A 3,520-nucleotide genomic window follows, 5' to 3' on the forward strand; every position below is an offset into this window, starting at 1 on the left:
ACACACACACACACACACACACACACACACACACACACACACACACACACACTAATCACCAGGCTTTAGGGTGGGAGTTGGATTTATAAATAAACTTCGTAGAGGATTTGCAGGCACAGTTATGAAATGCAGTAAAATCTCCTCAGACGTGCTTCTGTCCACTTCAAACAGATCTTATATGATATCATGTTGTTGCACTAATAGAGCTGCAACTAATGATTATTTTTAATATTGATTAATCAACTGCACCTTTAAATGTTGGTCAAAAAACTCCAAGAACCAAGAGAAACGAGATGTTTGCTCGTCATGTTTGGAGATTTCCTTGAAGAATTATTACTGAGTCGTTAAAATGATTTCTCGGATCAGCTGATCGTTGATTCTCTTTCATGTGTTCAAAGAGCAGCTCACTTCAGCTCCAGCACAACGATCCAGGTTGATCTTGTTTTGTTTTCTGATCTGGTTTCAGTGAAGATGAACTTTATGTAACTCGCAGTGAGCTGCTGTCACAGCCATCACTGTCCACACGATTCATTTCCTGTTATCTGACCTCATTTTGAATTCCTTCTGAACACCAAACCAAAAAATGAAGAAGCACAAACTTTGCTATAATATAGGTTTATTAATGATGTTTCCAAATGACGTGATTCTGATGACATATTGCAGATGATCAGTCAGTAAAATTCCAGTTGTTTGAGTTTTCATACATTAACCTGATGGAGGAGGCCCCATCTGTGCAGGCTGCTGCGTACACGATAGCTGAAGCTTATCAGGTGTGGGCTGCAGGGGCAGGACGTACCTGTCCCCGGCCACCACCTCCTGTCACCACTCGCAGTTTGTTCTCAAGGTTTTTCAGGTTTGTTGGAGTTTAATTCCAATATATTCTCGTTGATGAGAAGGTTCTCTCAGTCTGGGTGTCATGTCTGTTTTGATTTCTATAGTTTTCCTTAATCCTTTGAGTCTGTTTGTATTAGAGTTTGCTGGTCCTCGGTGTTCCCTCTGGATCTCGTTGCCCTCCTGTTTCCCTGATTAGTCCATAGTCCAGTCTTCCCTTCGGTTTGGATTGTGCATGTGTTTGTGTGTCCCTTGGGTTTCTACGATTTTATTAAATTCGATGACATGTTAAATAATCCAAGTCAAGTTTTCCAGGCTTCTAGTTTTGTGTCTTTGTATTTTTTCCAGTCTTTAATCTTCGGTTTCCTCCTGTGTGACCTTTGGGTGTGTTTTAGATCTTCTTGTCTTCCCTTTGCTGGATTTGTTTGCTTCACTCACTGATTACTTGTGCGTGACCTCTGCCTGGATAAAGGATTTGGATTTTACTGTCTGCCTCCAGTGCGTTCTCTTTCTCGTGTTCCTCACTCATAACCTTTTCAGCGTGGGTGGCCTGCTGGTTGGACACGCCCAAAACATACCAACAAGGAGGTGTTTGGGTGCAGCCACAGCAGATACTGAAGCACTGAGGTGGATCCTGTCCATGTGAAATATGAAGCACAGCTTAAAGCTCCTCCTGAATCTCTAACGAGGCGCCCACACACCTGTGACAGGAAGCTCATTTCTGCTCCATCTTATTCTTTCAGTCGCTACCCACAGATCGTGCTCACGGGTGGGCGTGGCGACGTAGCTAGCTGACAGCTTCGTGCTCACGTCTCTGTACTACAGCCTCGCTGTCACAGCAAACCAGTCTGCACTGCCCGACACACGGACGAAGACCCAGAGATACCTGAACTCCTCCACTTGGGGTAGCAACTAATTGTGAATCCAAAGAATTGCCGCCCCATGAAGCTCCACCCTAACATGGTGTATGGTTCTGACCCAAGCAGCTACGTTGCTGAGGGCATCTTTCCCCTGGTTGGATCTCCCAAGGTATTTAGGCCTTGGAGAGGGAACAGGGATTCATGATGACTCCCCATCGTGGAGTCAGGATTCAGGTGGAGGCCCATCAGCTGTAGGAGAAGCTCTCTGGAGCCTGTGTTTATGGAGTAGATGGGAGTCAAAGGGCATTAGTCCAGTTTTGAGGGGCTTGTTTGGTTTGAGGGACGTGCCAGCGAAGCATCATAGCATGACTCATGACCAGCTGCATTCAGCGGTGAAATAAACTCGTTTTTGGCGTCTCATCGAGTCTCGATCGCCATCTGTGTCTTCTAGATCGTTGGAGACGTTTTTTTATTCACTCCATCACAGCTCACAACAACTTTTAATCCATTTCCAGGGACTACCTGTAAAGTGCTATAAACATTTCTATTTCTTTGCCAGCTGGACTTATTTTTCTCACATCAGGAAGCTGCTGTGCTCATGAATGAATGTTGAGTTACAGCAACTGTGTAAATGTGCTGATATTTATTTCCATAATGCATGTTTCTGGTCGGGAACAAAGCCTTTGCTCCCCCGTCGAGAGACAGATTGTGTGAAATGAACTCAGCCGCCTGCTTCGCTGTTTTATCCCGCCGTGTTTTCTCCTTGCTCTCCCTCTCCTGTCCTGGCTTTTCTTTTCCATCCTCCACCCTCTCTGCCTCTGCCAATTACTCCCATCTGTCCTCTAACGCTCCCTCGTCCTCGACTCGCTCTCCCGTCTCCTCTGACACGGTTGGAAGGTGACAGCAAAGGTTTAAAAGGCTGCTTTTAAAGACGCTACATGAAAGTGTTTCCAGTGACAGTGACGTGAGTGATAAAACATGTAATGATATACCTCCCATCCTCTCTCTCGCAGCAGCAGAGTAGCTATGGGTGGCACATCGTCTCCTGCAATTACTCTATAATGACCTTTCTGCCTCGTTCGTCTCTTCCAGCCGAACACGCATCAGCCGTCGTGCCAACCGCGCTGCTCGTTGACTCACACTGAATCCTAATCCGCTGATTTCACTAAAGCGTGTACAGGTCTGGATCTTTGCATCAACAAAGACACTTTTTATTGTCGTTGTTGTTTTAGCCGATGCTTCCTTGCACATGTTGTGTGTTCTCACAGGTTTTACAGGCAACGCAATCATCACAGCCGCACTCACTGACCTCTGCTCACCTCACAGTGAATGTGGGAACACGCTGTTTATTTGAACTGTGGCGTCTTTTTCTTTCTCGCAGCATATCCAACTTCACCCCCAAAGTTGGAGAGAAGGACACCCAGAGAGCGATTCGACAAGCCTTCAATGTGTGGCAGGCCGTCACGCCGCTCTCCTTCCAGGTGAGACGTCCAGATACACGCCTGAGTCATACAGGTCGAAAGCTGGAACATATGTAGCGCCCGATCACAACAGTCGCCTCGAGGCACTTAATGCTGTAAGAGAACGAGAAATTTGCTTTGGACAGAGAGGTTACATCGCACACACACACTGCACTCCTCCATGTAACCTTTTAAAAAAAGCTAAATATTACATCGATTAATGGGGAGTTTTTTATTATTCTAAACCCGTTCTTCTCATGCTCTGTGTTCATTAATCATCTCGATACTATATAGGGCTGCCACGATTTGTCGACTAGTCACGATTACGTCGACTATCAAAATCGTCGACGACTGATTTAATAGTCGACG

General features: G+C 45.8%; 1 protein-coding gene across 2 annotated transcripts in view; it reads left to right on the top strand.

Moving 5' to 3' along the window:
• Positions 1-3,520, top strand: part of mmp24 (matrix metallopeptidase 24) — a 70,512-nt gene that overhangs the window by 35,356 nt on the left and 31,636 nt on the right. For both annotated transcript variants that reach the window (XM_005740890.2, XM_005740891.1), the window contains one exon: positions 3,073-3,172. In XM_005740890.2, coding sequence (XP_005740947.1) covers positions 3,073-3,172 — 100 coding nt within the window. The remainder of the gene's footprint in view (positions 1-3,072; positions 3,173-3,520) is intronic.

The sequence above is a fragment of the Pundamilia nyererei genome, unplaced genomic scaffold, assembly GCF_000239375.1.
Source record: "Pundamilia nyererei isolate P.nyererei 1_Seehausen unplaced genomic scaffold, PunNye1.0 scaffold00105, whole genome shotgun sequence".
Classification (NCBI taxonomy): domain Eukaryota; kingdom Metazoa; phylum Chordata; class Actinopteri; order Cichliformes; family Cichlidae; genus Pundamilia; species Pundamilia nyererei.